Source organism: Sapajus apella, unplaced genomic scaffold (assembly GCF_009761245.1).
Source record: "Sapajus apella isolate SASKATOON/1434 unplaced genomic scaffold, GSC_monkey_1.0 scaffold1, whole genome shotgun sequence".
Classification (NCBI taxonomy): domain Eukaryota; kingdom Metazoa; phylum Chordata; class Mammalia; order Primates; family Cebidae; genus Sapajus; species Sapajus apella.
Window position 1 is genome coordinate 68,403,480 of NW_022436941.1, and position 20,329 is coordinate 68,423,808.

At 40.2% G+C, this 20,329-nt stretch overlaps 1 protein-coding gene and 1 long non-coding RNA gene across 2 annotated transcripts in view; one reads left to right on the forward strand and one right to left on the reverse strand.

Annotated features, from left to right (window-relative positions):
- MCCC2 (methylcrotonoyl-CoA carboxylase 2) overlaps positions 1 to 20,329 on the reverse strand; it is a 72,404-nt gene that overhangs the window by 19,762 nt on the left and 32,313 nt on the right. The window contains exons 7-10 of the mRNA XM_032278835.1: positions 16,646 to 16,759; positions 10,984 to 11,048; positions 8,090 to 8,189; positions 7,886 to 7,981 (exon numbers count right to left, since the gene is read on the reverse strand). Of these exons, the coding sequence (XP_032134726.1) occupies positions 7,886 to 7,981; positions 8,090 to 8,189; positions 10,984 to 11,048; positions 16,646 to 16,759 (375 nt within the window). The remainder of the gene's footprint in view (positions 1 to 7,885; positions 7,982 to 8,089; positions 8,190 to 10,983; positions 11,049 to 16,645; positions 16,760 to 20,329) is intronic.
- Positions 4,558 to 19,796, forward strand: LOC116552169. Its single transcript, XR_004269258.1, has 3 exons — positions 4,558 to 4,569; positions 12,122 to 12,125; positions 19,501 to 19,796. It is a non-coding gene; the product is annotated as an uncharacterized LOC116552169 (long non-coding RNA).

Below are 20,329 nucleotides of genomic sequence, written 5' to 3' on the forward strand. Positions count from 1 at the left end.
AAAAAAAAAAAAAAAAAGAAAGAAGGTTCTACCCTGGATCAAATGCTACCAAACAGTATTGCATGCTACAGAGAAATCTTTCGGAAAAGCAAGAGTCAGTCAGCATTGCAGACTTCATCGTTGTCTTATTTTAAGAAATTGCCACAGCCACCTCAACCTTCACCAATTTCCACCCTGATTAGTCGGCTGTCATCAACATCAAGACCCTCCACCAGCAAAAGATGATTCACTGAAGGTTCAGATGATTGTTAATATTTTTTAAACCAATAAGGTATTTTAAAATTAAGGTATATATTTTTAAAGGCAAGGTGCTCCTGCACACTTAATAGACTACAGTATACTGTAAACATAACTTTCATATGCTCTGGAAAACCAAAGCAGTCACATGACTCACTCAATTTATTGTAACATTAACTTTATTGCAGTGGTCTGGAAATGAACCCACAATGTATCTGAGGTACGCCTGTACTTGAAAATGTATTTCACACACAAATAGCACACAATTCTAACAATTGTTGACTCTAAAAGGTTCGCATACAGGTGATCATTGTATTATTCTTTGAACATCTCAGCATATTTGAAAATTTCTTAGGAAGAAGGGGGAAATGTTAAAAATTTCCTGGATTTATACATAGAATAATATATCTTTAGCTGAACTTAAAAGCTATGACTTTAATACTTTTGAAGAATGTAAAGTTTTTAGCTGTTGAATGGAGTGTTAAAAAAAGCAGACAGATAATATGATACTATCCCTATTTCTAGAAGCAGAAAACAACGTTCAGAGAGATTAAATCCCAGGACTACTGACTGGGAGAATGAGAACTGGGACCCAGGTTTTCTAACTCAGATTCCAATACTGTCCCATAGCTCCATATGCTATTAAGACTTCCATATAAGGGGCTGGGCATGGTGGCTCACACCTGTAATACAGAACTTTGGGAGGCTTTGGCAGGAGGATCCCTTGAGCGGTCTAGCATGGCTGTTTCTGTTGGCACCATGGCTCTCCGCACAAAAACTCGCACAAATCTGGGTGGCCATTTCAACAGGCACCTGGAACACCTGGGATACAGAACCGCCCATTCAACTGAAAAAAGGGGGCTGAAACAGGGAGCCAGGTGATCTGGCTCAGTGGGTCCCACCCCCGACAAATACCAGCAATCTGAAACGCTCTGGATTGACAGTATCACAGCAAGCACAGCTGGACCCGGGACAGTCCAGCTCGGAGGGGGGAAGGGTGTCCGCCATTACCAAGGGAATCCACCACTACCAAGGCAGTCCGCCATTACCAAGGCAGTCCGCCATTACCGAGGCAGTCCCTCATTACCGAGGCAGTCCGCCATTACCGAGGCAGTCCACCTTTACCAAGGCAGTCCGCCTTTACCGAGGCAGTCCGCCATTACCGAGGCCGTCCGCTATTACCGAGGCCGTCCATCATTACCGAGGCTGTCTGTCATTACCGAGGCAGTTCTAACAGGAAATTCACACAGCAGCTGGGCAGAGCCCACAGCAGCTCAGTAACGCCTCTGCTGGCAGACTGTGACTAGGCTACCTCCCTGCTGGGAATGGCATCTCTAAAAAAAGGCAGCAGCACTTCAAGAACTTATAAATAAAGCCCCACCTTCCCAGGACAGAGCACCTGGGGAAAAAGGCGGTTATGACTTCCACTGCAGCAGGCTTAAATGTACCTGCCCAGACGCTCTAAACAGAACGACGGAGCTCCCACCTCAACACCTGAGCTCCTAAAAGGGACAGGGTGTCTCCTGAAGCAGCTCCCTGACCCCTGTATATCCAAAGAGACACTCATAAAGGAGAGCGCAGGCTGACATGTTGGAGGTACCCTTCTGGGATGAAGATAAGAGAAGAAGAAACTGGCAGGAACCCTTACTGTTTTGCAGCCCTGTGGGTGATCCCCAGACAAGCAGGGTCTGGAGTGGACCTCCAGCAGGCTCACAGCAGAGGGGCCTGATGGTTAGAAGAAAAACTAAAAAACAGAAAGAAATAACCTCACCGTCAACAAAAAGACCACTTAGAGATGCCATCCGAAAGTCACCAACTACAAAGACCACAGGTAGGTAAATCCATAAAGATGGGAAGAAACCAGAGCAAAAAGGATGAAAACACCAAAAACCAGAATGCCTCCCCTCCTCCAAGGGATCACAACTCCTCACCAGGAACGGAACAAAGCTGGGTGGAGAATGAGTCTGATGAATTGATAGAAGCAGGCTTCAGAAGGTGGGTAAAAGCGAACTTCTCTGAGCTAAAAGAACATGTTTTAACCCAACACAAAGAAACTAAGAACCTTGAAAAAAGGTTAGACAAAATGCTAATGAGAATAAACAGCTTAGAGAATAATATAAATGACCTGATGGAGCTGAAAAACACAACAAGAGCACAAGTTTCAATAGGCGAATCAACCAAGCAGAAAAAAGAATATCAGAGACTGAAGATAAACTCAATAAAATAAAACGAGAAGGCAAGATTAGAGAAAAAATAGTGAAAAGAAATGAACAAAGCCTCCAAGAAATATGGGATTATATGAAAAGACCTAATCTACGTTTGATAAGTGTACCTGAATGTGACAGAGAGAATGAATCCAAGCTGGAAAACACTCTTCAGGATATTATCCAGGAGAAATTCCCCAACCTAGCAAGGCAGGCCAACATTCAAGTCCAGGAAATACAGAGAACACCACAAAGATATTCCTCAGGAAGAGCAACCCCAAGGCACATAATCGTCAGATTCAACAGGGTTGAAATGAAGGAGAAAATGCTAAGGGCAGCCAGAGTGAAAGGTCAGGTTACCCACAAAGGGAAGCCCATCAGACTCAAAGCAGATCTCTCAGCAGAAACCCTACAAGCCAGAAGAGAGTGGGGGCCAATATTCAACATCCTTAAAGAAAAGAACTTTCAACCCAGAATCTTCTATCCAGCCAAACTAAGCTTCATAAATGAAGGAAAAATAAAATCCTTTGCGAACAAGCAAGTACTCAGAGATTTCATCACCACCAGTCCTGCTTTACAAGAGCTCCTGAAAGAGGCTCTACACATATAAAGTAACAACCAGTACCAGCCACTCCAAAAACATACCAAATGGTAAAGAGCATCAACACAATGAAACTGCATCAACTAATGGGCAAAACAACCAGTTAGCATCAAAATGAATGAAACAGATCAACAAAACAGAAAAGTAAGGATATCCAGGACTTGAACTCAGATCTGGACCAAGCAAACCTAATAGACATATACAGAACTCTTCACCCCAAATCCACAGAATATACATTCTTCTCAGCACCACATCGCACCTACTCTAAAATTGACCACATAATTGGAAGGAAATCACTCCTCAGCAATGCAAAAGAATGGAAATCATAACAACCAGTCTCTTAGACCACAGTGCAATCAAATTAGAACTCAGGATTAAGAAACCAACTCAAAACCACACAACTGCATGGAAACTGAACAACTGGCTCTTGAATGTTGACTGGATAAACAATGAAATGAAGGCAGAAATAAAGATGTTTTTCAAAACCAAAAAGAATGAATATACAACGTACCAGAATCACTGGGACACACTTAAAGCAGTGTCTACAGGAAAATTGATAGCAATAAATGCCCACATGAGAAGCAAGGAAAGATCTAAAATCGACACCCTATCATCAAAATTGAAAGAGCTAGATTAAAATTGAGGAGCAAGATTAAAAAAAACTCAAAACCTAGCAGAAGACAAGAAATAACTAAGATCAGAGCAGAACTGAAGGAGATAGAGACACAAAAACACCCTTCAAAAAATCAACAAATCCAGGAGCTGGTTTTTGAAACGATCAACAAAATAGGCCCCTAGCCAGATTAATAAAAAAGAAGAGAGAGAAGAATCAAATAGATGCAATAAAAAACAATAAAGGAGTTGTCACCACTGATTCCACAGAAATACAAACTACCATCAGAGATTACTACAAACAACTCTATGCACATAAACCAGTAAAACTGGAAGAAATGAATAAATTCCTGGACACTTACACCCTCCTAAGCCTAAACCAGGAAGAAGTTGAAACCCTGAATAGACCAATAACAAGAGCTGAAGTTGAGGCAGCAATTAATAGCCTACCAACCAAAAAAAGCCCAGGTCCAGATGGGTTCACAGCCAAATTCTACCAGACATACAAAGAGGAGCTGGTACCACTCCTTCTGAAACTATTCCAAACAATCCAAAAAGAAGGAATTCTTCCAAAATCATTTTATGAGACCAACATCATCCTGATACAAAAACCTGGCAGAGACTCAACAAGAAAAGAAAACTTCAGGCCAAGATCCATGATGAGCATAGATGTAAAAATCTTCAATAAAATACTGGCAAATCAAATCCAACAGCACATCAAAAAGCTTATCCATCACAATCAAGTAGGCTTCATTGTGGGGATGCAAGGCTGGTTCAACATACGCAAGTCTATAAACATAATCCACCACATAAACAGAACCAAAGACAAAAACCACATGATCATCTCAATAGCTGCAGAGAAGGCCTTTGACAAAATTCAACAGCACTTTATGCTAAAAACTCTCAATAAACTAGGTATAGATGGAACGTATCTCAAAATAATAAAAGCTATTTACAACAAACCCACAGCCAATATCATACTGAATGGGCAAAAACTGGAAGCATTCCAACTGAAATCTGGCACTAGACAAGGATGCCCTCTCTCACCACTTATTCAATACAGTATTGGAAGTTCTAGCCAAATCAATCAGGCAAGAAAAAGGAATAGAGGGTATTCAATTAGGAAAGGAGGAAGTCAAAGTGTCTCTATTTGCAGATGACATGATTCTATATTTAGAAGACCCCATTGTCTCATCCCAAAATCTCCTTAAACCGATAAGCAACTTCAGCAAAGTCTCAGGATACAAAATCAATGTGCAGAAATCACAAGCATTCCCAAACATGAATAACAGACTAAAAGAGAACCAAATCTAGAGCAAACTCCCATTCACAATTGCTACAAAGAGAATAAAATAACTAGGAACACAACTAACAAAGGATGTAAAGGACCTCTTCAAGGAGAACTATGAACCACTGCTCAAGAAAATAAGAGAGGACATAAACAGATGGAAAAACATTCCATGCTCACGGTTAGGAAGAATCAATATTGTGAAAATGGCCACACTGCCCAAAGTAATTTACAGATTCAACACTATCCCCATCAAGCTACCTATGACCCTCTTCACAGAACTGGAAAAAAACACCTTAAACTTCATATGGAACCAAAAGAGAGCCCGCATAGCCAAGACAATTCTAAGCAAAAGAACAAAGCTGGAGGCATCATGCTACCTGACTTCAAACTATGCTACAAGGCTACAGTAATCAAAACAGCTTGGTACTGGTACTAAAACAGAGATATAGACCAATGGAACAGAACAGAGGCCCTGGAGGCAATGCCACACATCTACAATCATCTGATCTTTGACAAACCTGACAAAAACAAGCAATGGGGAAAGGATTACCTGTTTAATAAATGGTGTTGGAATAACTGGCTAGCCATGTGCAGAAAACAGAAACTTGATCCCGTCCTGACAGCTTACACTAAAATTAACTCCAGATGGATTCAAGACTTAAACATAAGACCTAACACCATAAAAACCCTAGAAGAAAACATAAGCAAAACCATTCAGGACATAGGTGTAGGCAAGGACTTCATGACTAACACACCAAAAGCATTGGCAACAAAAGCCAAATAGACAAACGGGATCTAATTAAACTCCAAAGCTTCTGTACAGCAAAAGAAACAATCATTAGAGTGAACCGGCAACCTACAGAACGGGAAAAAATTTTTGCAATCTACCCATCTGACAAAGGGCTAATAAACAGAATCCACAAAGAACTAAAACAGATTTACAAGAAAAAAACAAACAAAACCATTCAAAAGTAGGTGAAGGACATGAACAGACAGCTTTCAAAAGAAGATATATATGAGGCCAACAGACATATGAAAAAATGCTCATTATCACAGGTCATTAGAGAAATGCACATCAAAACCACATTGAGATACCATCTCATGTCAGTTAGAATGGTGATCATTAAAAAAATCTGGAGACAACAGATGCTGGAGAGGATGTGGACAAATAGGAACAATTTTACACTGCTGGTGGGAGTGTAAATTAGTTCAACCATTGTGGAAAACAGTATGGCGATTCCTCAAGGACCTAGAAATAGAAATTCCATTTGACCCAGCAATCCTGTTATTGGGGATATATCCAAAGAATTATAAATCATTCTGTTATAAAGACACATGCACACGTATGTTCACTGCAGCACTGTTTACAATAGCAAAGACCTGGAACCAACCAAATACCCATCAATAATAGACTGGACAAGGAAAATGTGGTATATATATATCATGGAATACTAGACAGCCATAAAAAACGATGAGTTCATGTTCTTTGTAGGGACCTGGACGAATCTGCAAACCATCATTCTCAGCAAACTAACACAAGAACAGAAAATCACACACCGCATGTTCTCACTCATAGGTGGGTGTTGAACAATGAGAACACATGGACACAGGGAGGGGAGCATCACACACTGAGGTCTGTTGTGGGGGACTAGGGAGGGACAGTGGGGGTAGGGAGGTTGGGGAGGGATAACATGGGGAGAAACGCCAGATATAGGTGACAGGGGGATAGAGGCAGCAAACCACATTGCCATGTATGTACCTATGCAACAATTCTGCATGATCTGCACATGTACCCCAGAACCTAAAGTACAATAAAAAAAAAATATATATATATATATATATAAATAAAGTGTATACGTATACATTAAACTAAGATATCAAAATATCAGCCACCTTCTCTAGATGGTAGCATTACAAGCAATTTAATTATTTTCTTTTCTGTATTTTCTATATTTTTCACAATAAATATATAATAGTTTTATAGTCAAGGGGGAAAAGCAAATTAGAATATTAAAACTTCCAGCATAGAATTTGATATTAAGGTATTTCCTGGCCGGGCACGGTGGCTCATACCTGTAATCCCAGCACTTTGAGAGGCCAAGGTGGGTGGATCACCTGAGGTCAGGAGTTCAAACCAGCCTGCCCAATATGGCGAAACCCCGTCTCTACCAAAAATGCAAAAATTAGCCAGGTGCCTGTAGCACATACCTAAAATCCCAGCTATGCGACAGGCTGAGGCAGGAGAATCACTTGAACCCAGGAGATGGAGGTTGCAGTGAGTCAAGATCGTGCCACTGCACTCCGGCCTGGGATACAGAGCAAGACCCTAAAAAAAAAAAAAAAAAAAAAAAAAAAAAAAAAAAAGATAATTTCCTCATTTAAAAACTACTCTGCCAACTATGGATACCGAACAAAATAAAAGGCTATCTGCTCTAAAACCTAAAAGTTGTCCATCTCAATTACAGAACACTATGTCAACAATGTGCAACCACAGAAACATTTTCAACTATAATCAGGTCTAATCACTGCAAATGTCATACTGATGTAAAAGGGCATGTTTTTTCTTCCAACAACTTACTGGCATTTCATCCATTTCCCAAAACGAGAACAATGGAAAGAAATAGCTGAAAATTGTTAAGTTGCCTTACATCATTCGTAATGTGCACAGGACATGATGTCTTACTTGTGACCAAATCACACTTTGTGCAATGAAAACTTTCCAGTCATTGAGGTCCCCTTGTTCCCTCTTCTAGTATTTACTCTGTACCAATGATATCTACAATGTGGAAAGGTATCATGGCCGCATACATCACTCCTTACTGAGATCCACATCCATTTCGAGGCATGAACATATCTTAACAAACTTGAGCTTTGAAAATAGACACATATACAAAGAGACTCACAGCTGGTCAAAAAGTTCACAGTTCCACTTTCACATACCTCTCGGACATCAAAGGTCCTCTTAAGGTTAGTACCAACTATCCCATACAATTCATCAGCAGGAAATAAAGGCTCTTCAGAAGGTTCAATGGTGACCTGCAGACATACAGATCATGTTAACCCGATTAAAGACTTGATTTCAACGTGCAGTGAGCCAAAATGCATTTCGGGAAAATAAAAGATACAAGAACATATCGTACTCACATCCAATTTCTTCTGATAATTTAGATTCCTCACAACCTTCCTAGCTAAGTATAGGGCATGATGATCATCCAAAGCACAGTGGTCACCTACTCCGGACTTTCTAGAGAGGAAGCAAACTAAACTCGTCAGAACAGGGAAAAGGAAAATAATTAAATATCTTAAGTCCCAAGTATCTTCTCTCATCTAAGGATGACAGCACTTTTATTTCTAAAACACTTAAAACATTTGTCATCTTTAATAAATGTCCTTTTAAGAACCCTGGCAAAACTGTATTTTCCTTGTTTTACAAACAAGAAAAGCTGAAGTACACATAAGGACCTTGACCTAAGACCACAAATAGCTGAATAAGAATGGGGAGAGATGACAGATATAGGTGATGGGGAGATGGAGGCAGTAAACCACATTGCCACGTATGTACCTATGCAACAATCCTGCATGATCTACACATGCACCCCAGAACCTAAAGTACAATAAAAAAAAAAAAACATGCATTCTATTTTCCAACCTTACCCTTCCTCTGCTAGATCAAGGGGCCTTGCTGACGAAGGCGTCTATTAAGTACTTATTCCCTGTACCTTAAGCAGAGTTGCATGTGACGATGGCCAACCACAGACGGCACGCTTTCATGATGTGGTTGGTTACAGCATAAACTGTGTACATAACTGAGCTCCTAATGGAGATGCCAACTCTGGTTTCTCATTTCTGAGAGAACTCTGAGCCCCCTCCCTACAAAGTTACACTGACAGTAGCCACAGGCAACAAATGAAAAGGCTTGAATACACTGTCCCTTGGATTCTGGGTAAAAATCGGAACTGGTAAAATGGTTGTGTGGCAGGGGCCACAGACGTTCCTGTTCAATATCAAGGGCAGTGAATGAAGCATGGGCTTGCTCTGGTTATTAGTTCTGTCCCAATTCGATGGTCTGTTATTTCAGATGTAGACAAACTATGACTTTCTAATAAAGTATTTAAAAATCTGTAAAGTCAGGTAAAAAACATATCAAAAAAAAAACAAAGTGCTCATTTTATGAATAAGGACTAAGCTGCTGCAATCTAAATTTTTATGGCATGCATAGGAAAAAACACCAAATTCCCTGGGAGACATATCTTAGAGCTAGGCTCTCAGTGATTTCATGACACTCTGCTTCAGGACTGGGAGTTCCTGAATAAGAGCAGAGACCATGTTTATTCCTTTTCATAGCCCACAGATGCCTTGTAAATGATAGACCTTTTTCAATTTCTTTAATTTAATACATTTTACCATTTTATGACTGACCATATCGTTTCAATGCTTCACACATAATATCAGTTATAAATGCTGACTTCTAACTACATTGTCAGAAGTCAAACAGAAGCAGAAGGAACAGCTTCTAAATCAGTAAATATTTAAAATAAAATGCTTTCTTATGAAAACTGTCTAGTATTTAGCAAAACAGCAGGAAAGGAAAACCTTTAATGAGACACTGTATATGTAAGTCTTTGTGTCAAATTAGCTCTTAAGGATGACTTAAGAGAGGTACAGAGAGAGCACAGAGCAACCTGTAACTAAGAAATTTCATGGTACCTTCCAAAAACAAAAGTCATCACCCCAATCCTTTCCTCACAATTTTAAACAGGTTATTGTGAATACTATGGATAAGAGCAATAGAGTTATTACTGTTATATGTAGTAGATGCTGTACTGTGAGGCAGGCACTAGTCACAATTTGCACTTTATCCATGAGGAAATAAGATTCAGGGAGGGTAAGCAGTTTGCTAAGTCCCAAGGGAGGTAAACAGAAGATAAATTCCAGAATCTACACCCTTAACCTAATATATTGCCTACAGCTTTACTTTTTAAAAATACTCAAACTGCTTAAATATTTAGGCCAGACACAGCAGCTCACTCCTGTAATCCCAGCCCTTTGGAAGGGCAAGGCAGGAGGATTGCTTGAGGCAAGGAGTTTTAAACTAACCGGAGCAATACAGTGAGACTCCTGTTTCTACAGAACATTTTTAAAAATTGTAAAAAACTGAGAAAAAAAAAAAACCTCCTCCTTAATTGTTTCCCAATTGCTCAAAAAAAAAAAAAAAATAGAGTCTAAAAACTCTATTGAGCAACTATGATGATAAACAGGAAAATAATCATAATGGCAACAACATTTATAGCTAACTTATCTAAAGCAGGTATAGTTTCCAGCAACCCACATGTATTGTATCTCATTTACTCCTGATTCTAGGAGGTAGAGGGTCTTCTTACCCTGAACTCTTATCTAACATGGACAGACCAATGATGTGATGGAGCCAGCTTGCACCTGACTCACAGGAGCCAACTACATGCATCTGTGTCCGATTCCACAGAGGCACCATGTTGGCAGCTTAAAATCAGCCATGGTGGGATCACCTGTACCACAGAAATTGGGAAATGCCACAAATCGGGGTTTTTTTTCCTCCACAAAGAACCAGTTACCAAACATTTACCTGCACACCCCAGGGTAGACCTGCTCTCTCTCTTCTCCTTTGTAAGCCTTATCACATATCAGCTACATTTACGTAATTCTCTTGCAACTGCCCACCTCCCTCACTAGAATATAAGCTCCTTGAGGTCAAAGACAGTATCTACCTTCTTATCTCAGGCATCCAGAACAGAACAATGCCTGCTATGTAACAGGTGCTCAATGAACGTTTATTAAATAAATAAGAAATCTGTCTCTCCAGTCCTTCTTGGGTGATGCTCTAGCTTGGAAATGTAACTCTACAGTTCAAAGAATTGAACATTAAACCAGCAGATCAAGAACAAATAAACAGTGGTTTGGTCTGGCAAGTTTAGCACCAGAAACAAATATATAACACTTCCTTTAAACAAACAAACAAAATGACACTCAATCCTGTAAAGAAACAACCATTTCTGTTTCACCTGCAATGAAGGTCAGCACCTCCAAGATCCTCAGCGGATACTTCTTCCCCAGTTGCCGCTTTAACCTACAACAAGGATAAAAATCATCAGTGAAACCGGCCCATCAGAGATATAAAAAGGCTTCTCAACATGCACATCGCTTAACCTGACTATACCTACACTTTTTCCTCCATAGAACTAAAGAACACTGTGCTTTCTCATTCCATGCACCTAGGAAATCTAGAGACTATTATCTCTACTCTACAGGTGAAAAATCTGAACCCAGAGTCAGAAAGAATTTGCCTATAGTCCATAGCAAGCAATGGAGCCTAATTCAAGCCCACTCATTTCCAGTTTAAAAGATCCAAAAGGGCATCCTCTTTTCCTACATCATGCTGCCCTGACACACGTGGTCAAGACTTTGTGTCTGTGTGTGTGTTCCTCCCACTGACTGGGATCTCTTAACTCCCACTTACTCAAGTCCCACCTCAAGTCGCCTGTTCTAGCAGCTTTCCTGACCCACCCGGGCCTTCTCCACGATATTAATAGAGGACTGCCTGCCTATTCATGGTCCAAGGGCACTGCACTTACACCTCCAACATGATATGTGTCAGAATGTAGTTCAGTAATGTGTATGTATGTCTGTCATCTCCTCTATGCTGTGAACTCCTTGATGGCAGGAACTGTGATTTATTCATCTTTGAATACTCAAGAACATGCTGAAAAATTCCACTTACTATCACAAACTCAGCACAGCAAAGAGAGGTAGGAAAAAAATCTCCAAGATGTCCTATAACCTAAGATCTAGCAGTGGCCAAAAAGAAAGAAACCCCAGTAATAAATTAAGAATAACTTAATTATAGCCTGAGAAATTATACCAGGAACAAGAAAGAAAATTAATTTAAAGCTAAATGCCAGTCCAATCCCTTAGGAATTATTTATTGATTCCTACTTCTTTGAAGAAAAATAAACAAATTCATCAACCCAAATAAGAAAAGCTTTTATTAGAATAATGAACATTAATCTAAAATACAGCACAGAGAGATTAGAGGTAAAGAAAAAGTCTTTTCTGAGGGGAGCTCTAAAAAAAAAAAAAAAAGAAAAAAGAAAAGAAAGAAAATACAGCATAGAAACAACTTATTACTCACCACATCAAAAGCTTTGTCTTAAATAAAATATCCTTCTGCAGAGAGAGTTAGTTAAAATTTTCACCTCCAATTATTCCACCCCCAGAACTAAATTCTTGGTTCTCTTTCTTCCAAAACATTTAGTGTAAAATAACATTCAGTCCAGAAAATAACTAATTATAAGAGGTGTATGGATATTTAAAGTTGCAAGAAGGAATAAAAAACAGATAAAATTATATTTATTTTGAGGGATCTGACTAATATCCACCAAAAAAATAAGAATTTGTCATCGGTTAATATGTATTGAACACCCACAACTCTTTGATAGTGTGATAGGTGCAAAGATGATAGAAGTCAGAGAAAATTAAAACAGCTCATTCGACTAAATGACAAGTTCAAAAGATAAACAAAAGACAGGAGAACAAAAAGCTCCTTCAGAAACTTGTGTTACTATCCATTTTTTTCAACCACTTTACGCTACTAAAACCTACAGCAACTAAACCCCACGCTATGTGCAAACCCTCCAAGCCCTTTCTCAACTTTCAGTAAAACGCGTGTCAGAATTTAGAATTCTCTAACGGATGAGGCTGCTGCTGCTGCTGCATTTTTTCTCCTCCTGAACATGGTCTTTCAAAGGTGGATTGCTGGACGGGATCCAGTTCTCCAGGAGAACTTCAGGCTTCCCTGGCTGCCAAGCGTCTTCTTTGTAATGTACAAGTTAACTGAATGGGCATTGTAACTACTGACCTTGAGAAAAAATCTTCTCTCCAAAACCCTTCATGTTATTCCACCATTATGATCTGCCTATATTTCCAAAAAGATGCTTTCAATTTTAATCATATCTTTACTTATTTTCTAGTCAAAAAATAAATAAGAACGGCCCATGAAAGTTTGTGCCTTTTACTAGACAAAGGTAAATTCTTTTTTTTTTTTTTTTTTTTTTTTTTTGAGATGGAGTTTCGCTCTTGTTACCCAGGCTGGAGTGCAATGGCGCGATCTCGGCTCACCGCAACCTCCGCCTCCCGGGTTCAGGCAATTCTCCTGCCTCAGCCTCCTGAGTAGCTGGGATTACAGGCATGTGCCACCATGCCCAGCTAATTTTTTGTATTTTTAATAGAGACGGGGTTTCACCATATTGACCAGGATGGTCTCGATCTCTTGACCTCGTGATCCACCTGCCTCGGCCTCCCAAAGTGCTGGGATTACAGGCTTGAGCCACCGCGCCCGGCCGACAAAGGTAAATTCTGAGTGCACTTTCCTCTCATTAACAAATGACAGCTGGCCGGGCGCGGTGGCTCCTGTAATCCCAGCACTTTGGGAGGCCGAGGCGGGTGGATCACGAGGTCAAGAAATCAAGACCATCCTGGTCAACATGGTGAAACCCGTCTCTACTAAATATACAAAAAATTGCTGGGCGCGGTGGCTCAAGCCTGTAATCCCAGCACTTTGGGAGGCCGAGGCGGGTGGATCACGAGGTCAAGAGATCGAGACCATCCTGGTCAACATGGTGAAACCCCGTCTCTACTAAAAAAAAAATACAAAAAATTAGCTGGGCATGGTGGTGCGTGCCTGTAATCCCAGCTACTCAGGAGGCTGAGGCAGGAGAATTGCCTGAACCCAGGAAACGGAGGTTGCGGTGACCCGAGATCGCGCCATTGCATTCCAGCCTGGGTAACAAGAGCGAGACTCCGTCTCAAAAAAAAAAAATACAAAAAATTAGCTGGGCATGGTGGCACGTGCCTGTAATCCCAGCTACTCAGGAGGCTGAGGCAGGAGAATTGCCTGAACCCAGGAGGCGGAGGTTGCCGTGAGCCGAGATTACGCCATTGCACTCCAGCCTGGGTAACAAGAGCGAAACTCCGTCTTAAAAAAAAAAAAAAACAAATGACAGCTCTCACATACAAGAGATATGTTAAAACAATAATAGTAATAATGCTGCAGGCTGTTAAAATATTGCCTTGAGACTTTTACATTTGAAATGGTAGCCCTTCAGGCCTACCTGATCCTCAATAAAAGTTATTAAAAATTAACACTGTCTTGGAAAATATACTTATTTTACACCAAAGGATAAGCTCTATTTAACACATGTTTTCTAGTGAATGTGTATTAGTATTCCATAACCAAAGATGATTCTTGGACAAATTTTTGAAACAACAGACTTTTTCAGATAGAATTCACATACCATAAAATTCACTATTTTAAAGCACACAATTCTGTGGCTTTTAGTATATTCACAAAGTGTGCAACCATCACCACTACCCAATTCCAGAAAATTTCATCACTCCCAGAAGAAACCCCATCCTCATTAGCAGCACTCCCATTCCACCCTCCTCCCAGTCCCTGGCAACAACTAATCTACTTTGGCCTCTATGAATTTGTCTACTCTCAATATTTCATAGAAGTAGAATCATTTACTTGTCCTTTGCTGTTTCTTTCTTTCTTCTTTTTTGAGATGGAGTCTCGCTCTGTTGCCTAGGCTGGAGTGCAGTAGCGCAATCTCAGCTCCCTGCAATCTCCACCTCCCAGGCTGAAGCAATTCTCCTGCCTCACCCTCCAGAGTAGCTGATATTACAGGTGCGCACCACCATGCCCGACTGATTTTTGTATTTTTAGTAGAGATGGAGTTTCACCATGTTGGCCAGGCTGGTCTTGAACTCCTGAGCTCACGTGATCTGCCCGTCTCGGCCTCCCAAACTGCTGTTATTACAGGCGTGAGCCACTGCGTCCAGCCTCAGGCTCAAAAAAAATCAAAGGTCCTTCTTCCACTCTTCTTCCTCTCCTCTATATTTTAAGTAGTATTTATATAACTTTTCTAGAACTTCTTTATTCATATACAAGCATACAAATGTATATTTCCCTCCATTTTACACAAAAGTTAATATACTGTAGGAAACTTACTGCTTTCTCTTAACAACTTATCAATCTGCTATTGACCTTGAGTCAAACAATAATATAGCTGAGATAAAGGAAAAAATAAGTAAAATTTTTTTCTGCCAAGACCATTCAATGGCGAAAGGAGAGTCCTTTCACCTAATGATGCCGGAACAACTGCATATCCACATTAGAGCAATGCTAGACCCTTTCTTTATCCCACACCCAAAAACTAAACTCAAAATGGATCATGAACCCAAATACAGGAGCTAAAATTATATAACTCTAAATCTTCATGACCTCGGGTTGAACAAAGCCTTCTGGGATATGACACCAAAAGCAAAAGCAACCAAAGGAAAAAATACATCAACTGGATGTGATCAAAATTTAAAACTTGTATGCTTCAAAGGAAGACATCACTAAAAAGTGAAAACAACAACCCACAGAATGAGCAAAAATATTTGCAAATCTAATAAGGGAGTTGTATTCAGAATATATATAGAATTCTTACAACTAAATAAAAAGACAACTAGCCCGATTTAAAAATGAGCAAAGGACCTGAACAGACATGTCTCCAAGGAAGACATACAAATGGCCAATAGGCGTGTGAAAAGATGCTTCGGCCGGGTGCAGTGGCTCACACCTGTAATCCCAGAACTTTGGGAGGCTGAGGCAGGCAGACCACCTGAGGTCAGGAGTTAAAGACCAGCCTGGCCAACATGGTGAAACCCCATCTCTACTAAAAATACAAAAATTAGCTGGGAGTGATGGCAGGCACCTGTAATCCAGCTACTTGGGAGGCTGAGGCAGGAGAATCACTTGAACCTGGGAGGCGAAGACTGCAGTGAGCTGAGATCACGCCACTGCACTCCAGCCTGGGCAACAGTGTGAGACTCTCTCTCAAAAAAAAAAAAACAAAAACAAAAACAAAAAAAACTCAAAAGTAGAAGCAACCTAAATGTCCATTAACTGATGAATGGATAAAGCACAGCACATCCATACAGTGGAATATTATTCAGCCATAAAAAGGAATGAAGTGATTCCTTAAAAAATTAAACATAGAATTTCATATGATCCAACAATTTCAGTTCCAGGCATATACCCAAAAGAAATAAAAGCAGGAACTTGAACAGAGATGTGTACACCCATGTTCATAGCAGCATTATGCATAATAGCCCAAGAGTGGAAGCAACCCAAATATCAATTGATGGAATGAATGAATAAACAATATATAGTGTATACATACAATGGAACACTACCCAGCCTTAACAATGAAGGACACTCTGACATCTGCTACAATACAGAAGAACTGTGAAGATGTTTTGCTAAGTGAAATACGTCAATCATAAAAGGACAGATATTAAATGATTCCACTTACGTGTGAGGTACCTAGAATAAACTCATAAGGACAGAAAGTAGAATGGTGGTGCCAAGGTGGCAGAGGTGACAGAAATAGGGAGAATTTCAAGTTGGGGAAGATGAAAATGTTCTTGAGATGGATGGTAGTGATGGTTGCACAACAATATGAATGTATTAAATGTCACCAAGCTGTACTGAACAACAGTTAAAACGGTTTTGTTATGCATATTTTAGCACAATATTTTTTTCAACATCAAAAAAATACTTAAAATGGTGTATTTTATGTTATATTTAATTTCTATCAACCAGCGTTCCTATTTTCTTACCAAGGGGGGTCCTCCCAAGAAAATTGTACCCTTCTTGCGTACGATGATGTTTTCATCGGCCATGGCAGGCATATAAGCTCCTCCTGCGGTGCAGGAGCCCATGACTACTGCGATCTGGAATCCAAGCACACGATAAACACATGAGATGCAGCTCACGCAGTGACTTGTATAGTGTTTGATCCAGAATCCCACAAACACTGCAGTGACCAGGGGACATGACTGGTTGGTCCCTGAACATCATTTTTAAAATGAAGTCCTCTAAATGTTTGAAATAGTTTTCTGACTTCTTGTATCAAAACATTTTGAAGAGCTTATGTCTCATTTTTACAAAGCTTATGGACAATCTTCCTGTCAGAGAGTAGACTGGCCTGATAAACTACAGGCCTGAGAAACTAATGGAGAGAAGAAACCCACAATATACCCATAATTTTGCAAAACTGTATTAAAAGGACAACTTTTGTGACTAATCATAAGTCCTCTAAACATTTGCCACTTACCTCACAGGAACACTGAAATAACTCTTCAAATGGGTATTATTAATATTTTGTGTTACCCTGGATGTAATACTTTCTAAATATAAAACTAATGTTAAGATTGCACTTTAAAACCTTGCTCAGGCCGGGCGTAGTGGCTCACGCCTGTAATCCCAGCACTTTGGGAGGCCAAGGCGGGCGGATCACGGGGTCAAGAGATTGAGATCATGGTGAAACCCCATCTATACTAAAAAATACAAAAATTAGCTAGGCGTGGTGACGCGCACCTGTGGTCCCAGCTACTCGGGAGGCTGAGGCAGGAGAATTGCTTGAACCCGGGAGACGGAGGTTACAGTGAGCTGAAATCGCGCCACTGCACTCCAGCCTGGCACCTGGCAACAGAGTATAACTCTGTCTCAAAACAAACAAACAAACAAACAAAGCCTTGCTCAAAAGAAAGGTCGATTGTATTGAAGCTGGATGATGTGTAGATAGGGTTCACAGTACTACTTTCTCTAGTTTTGTGTGTTTAAAATTTTCCATAATAAAAAGCTTTAAAAAATCTTGCTCAGAAATTAGTATGGTACAAATAACAATAAATAGAAGTTTGGCTGATGACTCCTAAATAGGAATAAACAATATCACCAAAGAAAAATAAAGCATATAATGGATATTTTTTAATTATCATATGAAAGCAATTTTTGCTACCAATTCCAATATTCCATCAGTTTTCCTTACAGGCATGTACATATCTGTTTGGAAAAACAGCATGCCATACTAGTATTAACGAAAAGATGAAAGGTAACATGAGTTAACATTTTTCCAACCAAATGGCGAACACAAAAAGCATTCTTCCTCATCTAAAGTGTTCATGTATGTTATTAAAAGTGGCTTCAACATTTATTTGTCAACATATTACAGAAGTGTTTATCACTTGATGTTTTGCTTATCAATCACTTATGGTTTTTCTTATCAATTACCCAGAAGTTTGTGTTACAGATATCTATGGCTACATAAACCTGCCTATGAGCACAGGGAAACACTCACGTAGCAGTGTCACAATAGCCAAAATATGTAAATAACCAACATGTCCATCAACACATTTTGAATGGATAAACTTATTAAATGAGTTTGTTCTTTTCAAATCTGTGGCAAAAATGACAAAATGTAATGTTAACACTTAACATATCCAGGTAGTGAGCACACAAGTATTCAGTTCTATTATTCTGTATACTTTCTGCATGTTTGAAGTATTTTATGGGCTTTCTCTTTCAAGTTTCTGTGGGAAGCAAAGGACGCAATTTTACCTTAGCATCCTGTTCTCTGTACCAGAACACTGAGTTCAGCTCAAACTATTTCAGTACCCAAATAGAAAAACAGTCAAGAAACTTAACAGAAGAGTCACAGCGATGTCAAATCTAAAAGGGAAGAGTTTTCAAAAATAATACCTAAAAAACTAAACAGGCACGGCAGAGTCCCATGAAGACAACCAGAGAGCAAAAGGAAGGGAAAGAAAGCAACTGTCAGCAAGAATTCAAAGACAAAGATGAGGGAGGGAAGTGGGGGAGGAAACAGAAGAAGAGGAATTATTGTGTTGAAACGGTAAGACAGGCTGGCTGCGGTGACTCGTGCCTATAATCCTAGCACTTTGGGAGGCCGAGGTGGGAGGATCACTTGAGGCCAGAACTTCAAGACCAGCCTGGCCAACACAGCGAAACCCAGTATCTACTAAAAATATAAAAATTAGCCGGGCGCGGTGACACATGCCTGTGAACCCAGCTACTCAGGAGGCTGAGGTAGTAGAATCACTTAACCTGGGAGGCAGAGGTTGGAGTGAGCTGAGATCGTGTCACTCTACTTCAGCCTGGGCCAACAAGGCAAGACTCCATCAAAAAAAGGGAAGAGAAGGGAGGAGAAGGGAAGAGAAAGGAAAGGAGGGAGGGAGGGAGGGATAGGGGAGGGAGAGAGGGGGAAAAGGGGATGGGGAGGGGAAGAGGGAGAGGAGGGAGAGCGGAGCGGGGGGAGGAGGGGCAAGGAGGAAGAGTAGGGAGGGAGGGAGGCAGGCAAAGTAAGAAAAATGAAACCTGAGCTGGGCATGGTGGTGCACACTTGTAGTCCCAGCTACTAGAGAGGCTGAGGCAGGAGAACTGCTTGAACCCAGGAGGCGGAGATTGCAGTGGACTGAGATTGCGCCATTGCACTCCAGCCTGGGCAACAGTACAAGACACCATCTCAAAAAAAAAAAAAAAAAGGAAAGAAAAATGAAACCTGTTTTCCTTGAATTTTAGAAAAAAAGAAAATCCAAAGCATTGCTTGGTCTTTTAGGCATTTTATATCAGCTGAACCTTAAACTGAAATATGAAGACAAGCTTTATAAATTAGTTTATATGAAGTATACAAATTACATTTGCTTTTTGTGAAGAAGTGAATGAGTTGAATTTGTATTTCACTACTTACTAGATTATACTAATGAGCTAAAGGGGTCATTGCCATCCTCCCTACTCATGAATTTTATGAGTTACTGCTATACTATCACTCCTTGATTTAATTTGATATGGAATCAGAATTGGAAGAAGGTATTTTTAAGTAAACAACTTTTTTTTTCTTCTTTTTTTTTTTTTTTTTTTTTAAAAAAAAGATGGGATTTCACCATGATGGCCAGGCTGGTCTTGAACTCCTGACCTCAGGTGATCCACCCACCTCGGCCTCCCAAACTGCTAGGATTACAGGCGTGAGCCACAGTGCCCGGCCAATAAACAACTTTTTAACAGGAAAAAAAAAGAAAAATGAAACCAAATGCACCATCATACCATCTACTATGGACTGAATGTGGGTGTCTCCTCTGAACTCATCTGTTGAAGCCCTGCTCCCCAGCGTGATGGTATGCGAGGTGGAGGCCTTTGGAGAGTAATTTGGTGAGATGAGGTCACAAGGTAGGGCCCTCTGATGGGATTAGTGCCCTCATAACATGAGGAAGAGACAGGAGACCTTTTTGGCCCCCATGTGAGAACATAGGAACAGGGCCCTGACCAAGAATCAGGCCATGATCATATCCTTATTTCTGGAGACTTTCAGGCTCTAGAATTGTGAGAAAAAAATGTTTCTTGTTTAAGACAGTCAGTCGTCTATGATAATTTGGTGTAACAGCTGGAAATGCCTAAGATACCATTTGAGTAGGGGAAGAAGGATGGAAACGAGATCTAGAAAAGTC